The sequence below is a fragment of the Seriola lalandi genome, unplaced genomic scaffold, assembly GCF_002814215.2.
Source record: "Seriola lalandi dorsalis isolate HSWRI2012SDOR001 ecotype SW California unplaced genomic scaffold, Sedor1 jcf7180002054883, whole genome shotgun sequence".
In the NCBI taxonomy this organism is placed as follows: domain Eukaryota; kingdom Metazoa; phylum Chordata; class Actinopteri; order Carangiformes; family Carangidae; genus Seriola; species Seriola lalandi.
This window is the reverse complement of record NW_019525658.1, coordinates 5,165,638-5,179,134: the sequence shown is the minus strand read 5'-3', so window position 1 is coordinate 5,179,134 and position 13,497 is coordinate 5,165,638. Positions and strand designations below refer to the sequence as shown.

The 13,497-nt window shown below is 40.2% G+C and overlaps 1 protein-coding gene across 1 annotated transcript in view; it reads right to left on the bottom strand.

Annotated features, from left to right (window-relative positions):
• erlin2 (ER lipid raft associated 2) overlaps positions 1 to 11,264 on the bottom strand; it is a 16,510-nt gene extending 5,246 nt beyond the window's left edge. The window contains exons 1-8 of the mRNA XM_023397743.2: positions 11,191 to 11,264; positions 9,803 to 9,910; positions 9,142 to 9,223; positions 7,685 to 7,731; positions 7,400 to 7,461; positions 7,083 to 7,208; positions 4,117 to 4,190; positions 3,235 to 3,293 (exon numbers count right to left, since the gene is read on the bottom strand). Coding sequence (XP_023253511.1) covers positions 3,235 to 3,293; positions 4,117 to 4,190; positions 7,083 to 7,208; positions 7,400 to 7,461; positions 7,685 to 7,731; positions 9,142 to 9,223; positions 9,803 to 9,909 — 557 coding nt within the window. The 5' untranslated portion in view covers position 9,910; positions 11,191 to 11,264. The remainder of the gene's footprint in view (positions 1 to 3,234; positions 3,294 to 4,116; positions 4,191 to 7,082; positions 7,209 to 7,399; positions 7,462 to 7,684; positions 7,732 to 9,141; positions 9,224 to 9,802; positions 9,911 to 11,190) is intronic.
• Between the last annotated feature and the right edge of the window lie 2,233 nt (positions 11,265 to 13,497).

Sequence of the window (13,497 nt, the reverse complement as noted above, 5' to 3'; positions counted from 1 at the left end):
AAATGAAGCACCAAGTTGGATAAATTGAAACTTTTAGAAAAGCTTTCTGAGTAATTCTGACTTGGTTACTGATGTGAATGGTGGTTATTTATGATATGGTCAGAGACTGGTAATTACAGTAACTCCCATATGAAATGAACGCAGCATAAGACCTGAACACTCCACTCACTAACTTTAAATAACCTCACAGGTATTTTTTTGGCGATGGTCAGGACTTCATATAATATAGAGCTAGACACAGAGTTCACAGCTAACTGCATACTCCTTTGTTTTCAGTGATTTCTGCCTTCGTAAATATTACAAGGCAATGAATTATAGGTAATTCCCAGGAAAAACCCAGATTTACCAAAAAACATGACAGAAATGGTAATAAAATGACAGGGCCCTACGCAGTCAGACAGTGAGCCCTGACTAACTGTTTGGGAATGGACATAAAGCCAAACATTGAGGTTGGACATAAAACCTCAACAATTCCAGCTCCAAAATTCCCATCCAGCATCTGAACACTTGGTCATCCAGGGCCCATGGATGGTCTGCTTATCCACACTTGGGTGTCGAAGGGCTGTTCATCTCTCTGACAATCCCTCTAAATTAAAACAATCTAAGTGCTGATTTAAAGGAAAATGATGATTATTTCTTTACAGTGCTGGACACATTTCCAAAAGTTACAATCATATTTCAACTGCTGGGAACTGCTGTTTACATGACTGGAGCCCAGGGTACGCAACACCACTGCCCAGACTGTCACATAGGCTGTAAAAACAAATGTGAGCTAAACACATACTGGATCACTTATTACAAAGTGAAAGTAAAAGCATGCTCATTAGAAGTCTGACTGTTCACTGCATGTTAAAATTACATTTGATAAGAAGTGCAGTAAGTAAGTGCAGTAAGTAAGTACTGACCACTGCATAAAATGCAGTGGTCAGTAAAATTGCCCTTATCAAAATCACATTTGATAAGGGCAATAAATTCTGAGTGTGTAGCTCTGCAAAATCTGTTGGATACTGCAGGATAAAAATGGCTAAAAATAAAACTTTAACACAGAGATCTCTCACTCATAACTCAGCAATTAAGCTGGTAGGTAAATGCATATCCCACAGTAAATCTATTAAAATCAGACTCATCTTCTCACTCAAATTGTTTCCTCAATGTGGAAACAGTTACTCATCAGAGTGAATCAGCACTCATTTTATTTATGAACAAGAAAAATCACTTGACAAAAGTGTGGAGGAGGAAGAAACAATGAGACAGAAGAAAAAGCCCAAGTACAGACAACCAGATCATGTCATCGACATCTCTAGTAAGCAGTTACAGTAAGTGATGCACAATGTAAGGTTTTGTCACAGGGACGTCACAGGGTCTGAGACACAACTGAGTGATCAGCAGCTCAAGACTGAGTTCTGATCCTTTGGTTAAGTTGTGAAATTAATGTGAAATTATTTCTGTATTCCTTCACAAAAATTCAAAGGAAACTGGGCAGACCTCATGAGCATCTTATTGTTTCAGGATTCAGATCACTAATGAAACCCATTCCTCAGTTCCTCAGAAAAAACATAATTTTTGGTTTCAGAATTATTTTTTGGGCAATGTCGTGCTACATCAATGGGATGCAAATTATGCTAACCATTTTAATAGGTACATTTGAGTTTGATTACACTCATAATAAAATCCATTTTCAAATGACATTACATTACTACAAATTGGCCATATGTAGATGATTTGGGGAAATGGGGACATTGACAAAAGGGTTCATTTGAATTCCAAAACAGGAGTCCATTAACTTCATATTTAAGTATAGTTCAAATACTTTTTTAGATGTATGGGTTGATAAGATATATATATATATATATATATATATAATTATTATTTTTTTTTATTATTATTATTTTTTTGTTATACAGCTGCCTGAAACATCCATGTAATGTACAAATAAACAATTTAAGTGGAGTGCTGTCCTACTTTTAATTTTTGCCTTTGAGGATTCAGCACTACACATTTATTACACACTTGATTTGGATCAGGGTAACCTAAACTATAACTAAAACCATGACAATGAAAAGACATAAATGTGTCAGTGAATAACTTCAGGTAAAGGAAGAAACATGTAATAACCAAATGATGCAACATTTTAAAAACAGCTGATTAGTGACATGTTAGGAGAAAGTGATGATAAAGGAAAAGTGGAACTCAAGGCTGATGCAAGTTATTTATAGACTGTGTTTTATCCCAGTTCATCACAGTGACCTTGGTCTGATTCATCAGTAGAGGTTAAGGGCAGAGAGAGGGTGGGGGCTGTGATGAGAGAGGATTAGTGTGTATGTACACATTTAAATTCACTTTTTACAGTGAAGTGTGGGACAGTAAATTTGTGTAAGAGAACCCCTGGGACAGCTTTGTTTTCTGGTTCTTGTTAAACCCCCCCCAGACAGAGAGGTTGACTTTTTGCTTGAGACATGCAGCTTTATCTTCTGTTTTTCAAGTATCTGGTCAAAAAGTGCTCCTTTAAGACCCAATGATTCTCATTTTAAAACAAGTCAGCTTCAGCCAGAGACTTCTTCCTGCTCAGCAAACTCATTGAGCTAATGACAGAATTTCAATAGTAAATCTGCCAGATTTGTGCTTTGCAACAGAAAGCTTGTAACTATGGGGGATGGTGCTCAGCAAACAGTCATTTGCATGTATGCAGGTTGTTATGTTTCTGTTGTAATACTCTCCAGAGATAACATATTTTGGGTATTTGTTTCATGAGAATTTTATGTGTGCATATTGAGCTCCCTGCATATTGAGCTCACCCTGCGTGTGCTTTGTTTCTCTGCGGTGAAGTTATGCTAAAATGCAGAGTTAAAGCCACTACAATCACACCATGAAAACATACATTAGTAGGGAACAAAGTCGACCAGTTGGGACATGCATGTAGCATTAACTAAGATCAAAATGTAATATTACATGTCTGACTTCCACTCTCCAGTGTCTGATGCCTCACATTGCTTTCCTGAATCTGCCTATAGTTTACCGTAAGTCCTCTGTTGACTAAGCACAGGCTGTTGAGTCATACAGTGTAAAGCGAAAGTAAAGAAGTAGACGCTCACAGACTGACATGCACCGGACTTGGCAGGGGGAGTTGGATGAATGTCAGGTCCCTCCATTTTGGAGGGAAAACAAAATACACAACACAGGCTTCAGAGGTCAGGGAACATTCTTTGTTGGGCACAAAAAACAAGAAAGACTCACATGAGCTCGTAGTTCCGGCGAATGCTCTCTGGGATGTTGGGTTTTGTCACACGGACTGCCTGTTGACCAGAGAGACAGACAAAGACAGATCAACCCTATTAAGGAGGTAGATGCAGACAGCAAGAGTGTAACAATAAAAATTATATTTAAAAAGAAAACACCAAGGGATTTCTAAAAAAAAAAAAAAAAAAAAAAGGAAAAAAAAAAGGGAGGGGGGGGTTCAATAGGGGTAAGCAGATCCGGGGTCTTTTAAAATCAGTTAGTCACAATGTTATTCTCTATTAAAACACTCTTTCTCCAGGAGGGGACTTTTATAGATCTTGTGAAACTTGATTTAAGGCAACAGACTGTAGAAAGACTTCTGTTATCAAGCGATCTGTACACACTGGATGGTGGATAGTTTGGGTTGTCTGATGCAGTCACGCAGAGTCAGAGTATCAGCTGGAGTAGAAACAGATCCGTGTGATGCCAGTTAGGAGAGGCAGCAGGAAACGCCAGCACACTAGCAACAATGGGTTTTCTGTCTTTTTTTTTTTTTTTTTGTGCTTTTATTGGACAGGATAGTAGAGAGACAGGAAATGGGGAGGCAGAGGGAGGGGGAATGACATGCAGCAAAGGCCGTCCGATGCGGGACTCGACACATGGACTGTAGCCTCTACACATGGGGCGTCTGCTTAGACCACTACGCCACACGGCTGACCCCGTGCACCGCAACACGTCGCTCTGCCAGTCGGCGGTGTTATCTGCTGCCTGTCCTAACTAGCAGCGCGCTGATCTTAATCTACTACAGGTAACATACTGACTATGCATGACTACCTCACACCACCCTACGTCAAATAACCTGAACTATCCCTTTGAAGTATCCTGGTGGTCTCACTGTACCTGTATGATGAGTCCAGGTGCCATGGATGTTAGATCCTCTTGTAGAGTCAACTTCAGGTTTTCATCAATTTGGTCTGTGGTGGAAAAGTACAAGAGGGTGAGTGAGCTGATGAGGAGTAACTTCAGTAGAAACTGTCTCTTTGATTGTAAACACAGCTGCATTCAAACATGATAGTGCCTTTACTAAAAGAGCCACATTGCTTGCACTGTACACTCACCGAGCACTTTATTAGGAACACCTGTACACCTGCTTATTTGTGCAATTTTCCAGCCAATCATGTTGCGGCAGTGCATAAAATCCTGCAGATACATGTCAGGATTTTCAGTTAACATCAGATTGGGGAAATATGTGATCTCAGTGACTTTGAGTATTTCTGAAACTGCTGATGTCCTGGGAGTTTCTCACATAAGTCTCCAGAGTTTAATCAGAATGGTGCAATCAACATAAAACATCCAGTGAGCAGCAGTTGCGTGGACGGAAATGCTCTGCTGATGAGAGGTCAGAGGAGAATGCCCAGACTGGTTAGAGCAGACAGAAAGGCTGCAGTATCTCAGAAAACCTCTTAACAACTGTAGTGAGCAGGAAAACAAAAACATCTCAGAATGAATAACAGCAGCTGAGGCAGATGAGCTATAACAGCAGCACAGGTCAGGTTCCTCTCCTGTCAGCCAAGAACAGAAATCTGAGGGTGCAGTGGAATCAGACTCACCAGCACTGGACAGTTGAAGACTGTAACGTAGCCTGATCTGATGAATCATGATTTGTGCTGAGGCAGCAGATGGTACAGTCAGAACTGTTTCAACGGTCCAGGCTGCTGCTGGTGGTGTAATGGTGTGGGGATTGTTTTCTTTCTACCTAATTACCAATCAATCGTGCTTTGAATGCCACAGCCTGTCTGAGTGTTGTTGCCCATGTGCATCACTTTATGGCCACAGCTTACCATCTTCTAATAGCTACTTCCAGAATGATAATGCAGATCTGAATCTGAACCTCTGGGATGTGGTAGAAAAGGAGATTGGCACCATGAATGTGCAGCTGACGAACCTGCAGACACTATGTGATGCAGTCATGTTAACATGGAGCAGAAGAATTGAGACTGTTCAAAGCAAAGAGAGATCCAGTGATGGAGTGGCCATTGGGAAAATCTGACTGTCCCCCCCATGGGCTGCTACACAAATTGGGTGCGAGTGTGAAAATAAAAAAAAAAACATCATCAAAGAGAGACAGACATAGAGGGAGTGAGTGAACAGGAGAGAGAGAGATATGGATCAGGCTCCACGGCTCACCCTCATTCTGTGTACATCATCGCCCTCAAGTCTGTCTCCCTCTCCGCCTAATTACCCCTCTGTTTTGTCACACAGCTCCGCCCACACGCTTACCCTTTATGTATTTGTATCTTTATCATGGTTTAAGCAGTGAGGCAGCAGTGGACTGATGCCGACTCGTTTTACAAGAATAAAGTTAAAAAAACAAACAAAAAAAAATCCAATCCACGGGTAATTTAAATGTTCTTTAAATTTTAGAACAGAAACATCCAGTGACAGAAGAAAAAGTCACTAAGATTCAAATAAGCGTGCTGCTGCTTTCTGCTGTACTGGCCAGTCTGAATTATAATCTCTCTCTGTACTAACCTGTTAGTATAAAGTCATTTTACTGTTTGCTGCGGGATTCTTGTAAAGTGTGACACAGGCTGTATGTGATGGTGTGTGTCCAGATGGGTTTTGGTGAGGCCTGTCGGACTCACCACCCAGTATCAGTATAGTGTTCCTAATAAAGTGCTTGCTGAGTGTATTCGGCATGTTGTGATTGAGAGGGAGTTACATGAAGAAAGGCAGACGTTCTCCGTTCTCTCACAGACCATGTTTTTCTGTTCTTGGATGCAAAGGACACTGACCTCTGCAGTGAATCCTCTAACACTGTGTCATCCACCTCAAACGATAAACTGGGACTCACATCGAGTCATACTTATTCACATACTCTATCAAAAGTACTTTGCTTAATATTGAGCTGTTCATCCACACAGTTGATGAGGATGAAATCTGACAGCCAGATTATTGCTATAGCTGTTTGTTTTTTGGGTTTTTTTTTACTTTTTTTGACCAACACTGCAACACGAAAAAAAAAAAAAAGAAAAAACAACATTAACATTTTTATAGACATCTGATATGAGAAGAACCTCCTCAGCAACTTTAAAGTGGCTCTTTCATTTGTGGTTTATTAGTGATCTTTTTTTTTCTTTTAATTCTCTTTGTGCATGAGAGATGAAAACTGAGTAAGAGAATAATGTATGTATTTAATCTCTTAACTCAGTTTTGTGCTGTGCTGAAAATGTTTAAAAAATCTTACTAGGTCTGTTCAAGTAAGACTAATATCCTACTTTTTTGAGTGTTTTAATCTCCTGATCTGTTTGTTATGAAGAGGAAGGGACCTTGGGGAAAATCCGGCTGTTGGTAAAAAGTTCATAAACGTCTAGATCAGTTGTCAGAGAAACAATCGAAACAAGCTCCCAGCCCTTTCCTGACGTCTCGTCATATAGCATCGGTAAAACACTGACTTTTAATGTGACACTGCTTTATTCAGGGTTTTTACCAGTTATAATCACCGGGTCCGTTTGATTTGGAGAGGAGGAGACCTCTGCGGATAATTGTGTAATTGTGTGTAATTGTGTCTTGTAGTTACACTATGGTTGTGTCTACATACTGTGTACTGAGTTTAGGTGTATAGGTTGTTACAGTCAAAAGAGTGGGCTCACTTCAGTAAAGGATGAAGGTACAGCAAATACCAAGTCTATATGCATCACAGCTGTTGTGTGTAAACCATAAATTCAAGGCATTTTGATCTCAAAGCTGTCAGCTGACTAAAAGCTGTTCATGTAGATCCTTTTATGTGCAATTAACCAAAACAAAGAGAAGATGTTTCAAATTAGCAGCGAGTTTACACCCAGTCTGTAGCCCACCACACTCACCAAACAAGCCGATGTAGACCTCCTGCAGTGAGTGGACACTGCAGAACTGGTTGAGCTCGTGGTGAACCTTGTTGAATATCAAAGCTTTATCGTAGTCCGCGGTGAAGTTCCTCACGATGTCATACACTGCAGAGAAGAACAGAGATGTACCTATCTGGTAAAGATGAAGCCAGCTTAAACAGATCAAAGTCTACTGTGTCCGTCAGTGCCAAGAGGTAATTTTCAGATGTGTCTGAGTGACACCCAGCTGCACGATCCAAAAGAAATACCACAGGAGTATTTGATGTTTTTGGCCTGTTGAACAAGTGTGAGTTTACCTGCTGATGGAACGAGATAGTTCACCACCTCTATGCGATCAAAGTAAATCATCACTCCTCCACTGAAACAAAAAAAAAGAAAATGGTCAATTTACTATCTGGCAGACACTCTTATTCAAAACACCAGTATGTGATAAAAGGGACTGTATTTTGAGATGCCGGTGGTTTAGACATGGACTAGTGAACCTCTGACTCCGACAGTGTTTGTTTAATGTACTGTGGGAGTGTTATAAGTATCAAGACCACATCTGATCCAACTTAAACCAGTCAAAACATCAAACCCACCTTGTGCCGCATGGTACATTCTTCACCTCATCGGTCTGCAGCGTCGTCTGTGAGGCAAAAATACAGATTCACATTTAATGTATCTCTAACTGACACTCCAGATGTGCTTGTCTGACATCACTGCAAAGATACCAAACGCTCAGTGGAAGTAAATCCATCGGCACAGTATGAAATCAGATTATTCAACATATTAAATTGAGGAAAGCTGCATTTCAGTCGTGCATACAGGGCAAACGTCTCTATGACAGAATGTGCCAACACACCCTGAACATTACAAATTTCACAAAGGTGGTTCATATTACAAGCCTGGGTTACTGTGTTTGATTCCTCTTGGGTTTTCTACCCTTTAAACAAAGGGTGTGTGCACCAGACCAAAGAGGTTTCATTTTCCTTCTTGGAGCAGCAGAGGAGTGCACACGTTCACTGACAAACAAGCTTTCCACATTTCAAGTAGAGATATATATTGGTATGAGTGAACCTGTCGGCTAAAAGTGACAAGGAAATGTAGCACAGAAAAGGCTAATTAGGTTTGTTGTCATTACATGTCACCATTATATAGTTTGTTCACCAGAGACCACTGACAACTTTCACACAGTGAAATCAGTGTTGTCAGTACAACGGTGCATTCAGTAAATATTCAGACCCCTTTACTTTGTTCACATTTTACATTGCAGCTTCATACTAAAATAAAAAAACATCTTTCCCTCATCAACGTACACTCAATACCCCTGAATTTTAGAATTTGTATGCCATTTTATGAAACAGGAGAAACTGAAATATCACATTGACACAAGTATTCAGACCCTTTGCTGTGACACTTGAAATTTAGCTCAGGTTCATCCCATTTCTCTTGATCATATTTGAGATGTTTCTACACCTTGGCTGGAGTCCACCTAGGACCCTCATATACATATGATATGGTATCCTCCTCTTATGCAAAGAAGGCGCAACTTTTTTAACAACAGCTTTTTGCAAAATGATCACATGCTCACAATTAGTCGACATGTCAATTAATGAAAAGATGATACTATTTATGTTTACAACAGCAGCTAAGAGCACGACTGTCTGATTATGTGATTGTCTTGTCCAATGGAAGACAATCCCTCGTTCGATTTTGAAACAAATGTGGACACATGCATTTTTGGATATTTCCAATTTTGAATTAGCACCTGCTAGAACACATTCAGGCTCACATACCCTGTATTAAATCATTGCATCAGACCAATCGGAAAGGGTTTGAGGAAGATATTGTATCTATGTTTTGTTCTCCTCTCTTTTTACTGTGACCTTAATATGCGGCCCATTACTTTATGTTATTATCTAATCTCTATTACTGGGATTGTGCCTATATATGAGCTGAGGACCTATGGCCAGAGAGTGTAATGTATGTGTATTTGTATAATGTACAAAATATGAGAGATTTGTGACTTTGTGTAAATAAAACTGACTTGACTCACCTGAACAGACTTGTAGGTGGTGATGAATGGAAGCATAAGGTGGAAACCAGGGCCGCTGGTGGTGGTCAGGAGAGCCCCTCCCCTGTGTTACACACACACAGACAGTGTTGATCATTAAATGTTAGGGTCAGAACGGTAAAACTACGTCTTGATGGGATTTTAGCTTGCAATGGGAAAAAAACCATTCTGATTACTTGTGGTAAGAGCAACTAAAGATGTGAGTCAAAGTCCAAATGACGAGACTTGACGTAGTCCTCATTCAAGACAAGAAGTCAGACAGTTGCATTGTCCTTTATTCTGCTGCTGATAATAAATTCATCTAGGAAAATCCTTTGTGATGAAGGATTAAACTTTGCTCTTAGACCACACTAGCATGAGTCATAAGAGACCATAAACTTAGTCATATTTACTGCGTGTCGGCTCAAGTGATAAGACTTAAATTACCCTGCATCCAAGAGGGTAAAAAGGCACAGAATCAGAGCTGGCAGTTTTGACAATCTTAACACCCAGGTATTTAACCCACTGTTTAACAGTTAAGTTGTGTGAGGTAAACATGTCTGACGCAGGTGCTCATTTCTTTATTGTCCCACTTTTACAGCAGAGCAGTTTACCACTATGTCTCATGCACAAAATAAAAACAACATGTGTGATGCGGTCTCACCTGTAGTAAACTCCAGTGTGTCCCTCGTCTATCTTGTGTACAGAGGCTAAAAGTGCTGCTCCTCCGAGAGCAGCAATTATTGAGAATATGGCACCCCACTGTGCCATTCTGGAAAGACAAGAAACAGCATGTGAAGAACAACAGATGGGAACAGAGTTTCCCTTTTGGGGGTTTTCACAATATCCTGTCTTAATTACAACCAAATGTTCAGATACTCCCCCAAATTCAAGGGAAGGACAGTCAACATGACCTGCACTCCCTCAGCAGCTTGCGTAGTGCTGTAGTAACACTTTGGAGTTGCCGTCTTGCTCACCGTTTATCTGCTCTCAGCTCAGGCTTAGTCAGGCATCAGCTGAGACTCAGTGACCTTGTCACACTTAAAGAGGATTTACGATCAAGTGCGAAATCATTGTAACTTCCCTTGTCATACATATAACAAATGTGCCACTACAATCTTGAACATTATTTTAATTTATAGAAATATATTGAATCTATGATATATTGAATGTAGCCAGTTTGAGCTGAAGGAGCAGGATGAGGAGCTGCCTCCACTCTGGTTAGAGAGGATTTGCAGACATACAATCTGGTGACCCTGCTGGCTCAACACAGGACTTGCCTCCAACTCACAGTGTTTATACTGAAGATTTTTCATTTTCTCTTCATATGTTAAATCACATTGAATATAAATATGTTAAATATACATCTTTCTTCAATATTTAATTGACTGTGTTATGTCACTGGTCTGCAGCTTTATGTCTACATATGAGTTGGACATTTTTCTTGGCAGCGTTTTTAACTCTCAGTGGGAATGAACAGAGATGAGAAAGTGAAAACAGTAACAACTTGAGCTTTCGAAAGTGGCGGACACCGCTTCCTCCACAGCCTTACAGCAGTTCAAAGTTAACACTATCAAAATAGACCACATCTTAGGTAACACGTGTATGCCGAATGGAAGGAATGAATGTAAAGATTTGTTAACACTGTTAAAGTAATACAATTATGACAGGTATTTAAGACTTATTGGCAAGTCAAGTAAAAATATCCAAACATTTGAACGGAGTTTGGTTTCGAGGGCTTCCGGGCTAACAGCATTAGCAGGAGGTAAGTTACTATATTATTGTTGCCTCAAAGAGAGCAGCCTCTTCCGATGGCAGACATGTTTACATATAATATCAGTTACTTGTGTGTCACAACCTTCACTCCAGTGTCAGCGTTGAAGCACTGCACAAGGCCAAATATTGAGTAACCTTAGATACAAGTTAGCAAAATAATCATAGCACGTTGTATCTTCTTTTGACGTGCTGCTGTCATACTAAGCTAGACCAGAGGTGCTAATACTTTCTTTAAATAAATAGTAACTCGTGTTCTTGTTGCTCGGCAGCTCTTACCTGTAATTTGAAGCGAGATGACACCAACAACAGATAGGAAGCAGGTACCTACGGCAACCGGTACCTCCCTCTTCTTCGTTTGAGTCGTCAGCATCCAGGTTGCTGCAGTAGCGCCCTCACGTGGACGGACGGTGTAATGTCGAAGGCTGCTCCCTCGTCTGTGTGTTATGCCTGTAACCTTATCCAGTTGTAACAGGAGGGAAACACATTCTAACTGGGGAACAGACTTCGACATAACACCGACAATCAGCTTCTGTCTTTCACATGTAAGGAGCTCCAGTGTGTAAGATAGACTTCTCAAAATGTGCTTGTTTGGGGCCCCTGGTGGCCCCAGGGGCCGGAGCAACAGCTGGAGCTGGATTGCTGTATGTCTTCCTCTATCAGCATGATGAGGGACAGTATTAAAACATCCATGGGTTCCAGTATAATTTAACTATATTCATATAAAAAAAAAAACAGGCAGGGGGAGATATGATTCACTATTTGAAACAATACTTACAAATGCTTGATTACAATGGAGATAATTCTACACTTTTTATTGCTGAAACTGAATCAGAACAACTTACTATATACAGTCAATGAGCACTTTATTAGCAACACCTGCACTCCTGTTTATTCATGCAGTTATCCAATCAGCCAATCATGTGGCAGTAGTTTAATGTAGGCCTATGAAATCCTGCAGATTACAGGTTCAGTTAATGTTCACTTCAAACATCTGAATGAGGAAAAAATGTGATCTCAGTTACTTTGAGAATTTATGAAACTTCTGATCTCCTGGGATTTTTGCACACAACAGTCTCTAGAGTTTTTAATCAGAATGGTGCAAAGAACAAAAAACATCCAGTGGATGGAAACACCTTGTTGACGAGAGAGGACACAAGAGAACGGCCAGACTGTTGGAGCAGACACAAAGTCTACAGTAACTCAGATAACCACTCTTAGTTATGAGCAGACAGGCACCTCAGAATGGGCAACATGTCAATCCTTGAGGTGGATGAGCTACAACAGCAGAAGACCACGTCAGGTTCCTCTCCTGTCAGCTAAGAGCAGAAACCTGAGGTTGTTATGGACACAGACCCACCAACACTGGACAGTTGCTGAGGCAGCAGATGGTAGGGTCAGAATTTGGCATCAACAGCATGAACCCATGGACCCAACCTGTCTTGTGTCAACAGTCCAGGCTGCTGGTGCTGGTGTAATGGTGTGGAGAATGTTTTCTTGGCACACTTTGGGCCCATTAATACCAATCAATAATCGTTTGAATGCCACAGCCTGTCTGAGTATTTTTGCTGACCATGTGCTTCACTTTATGGCCACAGTTCACCATCTTCTAATGGCTCCTTCCAGCAGCTTAATGCACCAAAGCAAAAGGTTTCATGGTCATGACAGTCAGATCAATGAACTTCAGTGGCCTCCCCTGTCTCCAGACCTGAAGCCAGTGGAATACCTTTGGGATGTGGTAGAGCAGGAGATCGGCAGCATGAATTGAATCTGCAGAAATGATGTGATGCAATCATGTCAACATGGAGCAGAATCTCAAATCCATGCCACGAAGAATTGAAGCTGTTTGAGAGCAAAGAGAGGAAACAATCTAATAATATCATATATACATATATATATATACTATTTTCTGTGAAACAAGTACTTCTACTTTTCATACTTCAGGTACATTTATCTAACAGTGCTTCTATTGTTTTACTCTGATTTTAATGCAGGTCTTTTAATTGTAATGGAGTACTTCAGGTTAATGTACTGGGACTTTTACTTAAGTGAAGGATCTCAGTGCTCCCTCCACTTCAGCTTCTGCTCATTGTAGCTGCATTAATGTGATATCAAATATCCTTGCTTTTAATTTGTCTCATGGTGCTGACAAGGTGAGTGTCTGTGATGAATGGCTGTGAGTAATTTGTATTATATGTTTTGTCTTGTGTGTTCAGTTTCCTTAGTGCTGTTCTGTCACCATGTGGAAGTTTTACCAGTAACCTGCCAGGTGAAAATTAGCCCATAGTCTAACTCAGGTACAAAGAATCAAATAGTAACATTTATGTTTAATATTAAACATGTTCCCTTACAAGTAAAATATATTTAAAATAGTCATTTCCATTGTAGGTACTGCCAAAAAATATATTTTATCAACAGCCTCTAATTTACTTCAGGTATTATAAATGCAGAACTAGAGTTCAGTGTGTCTGAAGTGTGTGTCAGTGTTTGTTTGTTTGTTTGTTTGTTTGTTTGTTTGTTTGTTTGTTTGTTTGTTTGTCTTCAATACATTATGTAATTTTCACTTCTTTATTCGACATCTTCTGT